Source organism: Anarrhichthys ocellatus, unplaced genomic scaffold, assembly GCF_004355925.1.
Source record: "Anarrhichthys ocellatus isolate YVR2014 unplaced genomic scaffold, GSC_Weel_1.0 scaffold1710, whole genome shotgun sequence".
In the NCBI taxonomy this organism is placed as follows: Eukaryota; Metazoa; Chordata; class Actinopteri; order Perciformes; family Anarhichadidae; genus Anarrhichthys; species Anarrhichthys ocellatus.
Genome location: NW_022281684.1, coordinates 9,619 through 10,005, shown reverse-complemented (window position 1 = coordinate 10,005; position 387 = coordinate 9,619). Strand labels below are relative to the sequence as shown.

Here is a 387-nt window from a genome sequence, read left to right as displayed (position 1 = left end):
ACACATATACATATATATATATATATACACATATACATATATATATACACACATATATATATATATATACACATATACATATATATATACACATATACATATATATATACACACATATACACACATATATATATACACACATATACATATACATATACACACATACATATACACACACACACACACTTTACACTATTATTACACAATATTCTTCTCACCCAATAAGACGGGATAGTCTTCGGCCTCCAGCCAGGGAGTGCAGATCTCCACATGCTCCAGATGCAGAGAGTCAATCAGCTTCCTGTAGTGACCCTTCTGAGGACCTTTACCTGCACCCGCGCGTACACACACACACACACACACACACACACACACACACACACACAC

General features: G+C 35.7%; 1 protein-coding gene across 3 annotated transcripts in view; it reads right to left on the bottom strand.

The window, feature by feature from the left end:
- Positions 1–191: 191 nt before the first annotated feature.
- LOC116377815 (chitobiosyldiphosphodolichol beta-mannosyltransferase-like) overlaps positions 192–387 on the bottom strand; it is a 4,387-nt gene continuing 4,191 nt past the window's right edge. For 2 of the 3 annotated variants that reach the window (XM_031839550.1, XM_031839551.1), the window contains one exon: positions 242–329. Coding sequence is in view for 1 of the 3 variants with exons in the window: in XM_031839552.1 (XP_031695412.1) it covers positions 199–329 (131 nt within the window). In the remaining 2 variants the exon portion in view is untranslated. Of the gene's footprint in view, positions 330–387 lie in introns of all 3 variants that reach the window. The other variant, XM_031839552.1, reaches the window with a different exon arrangement.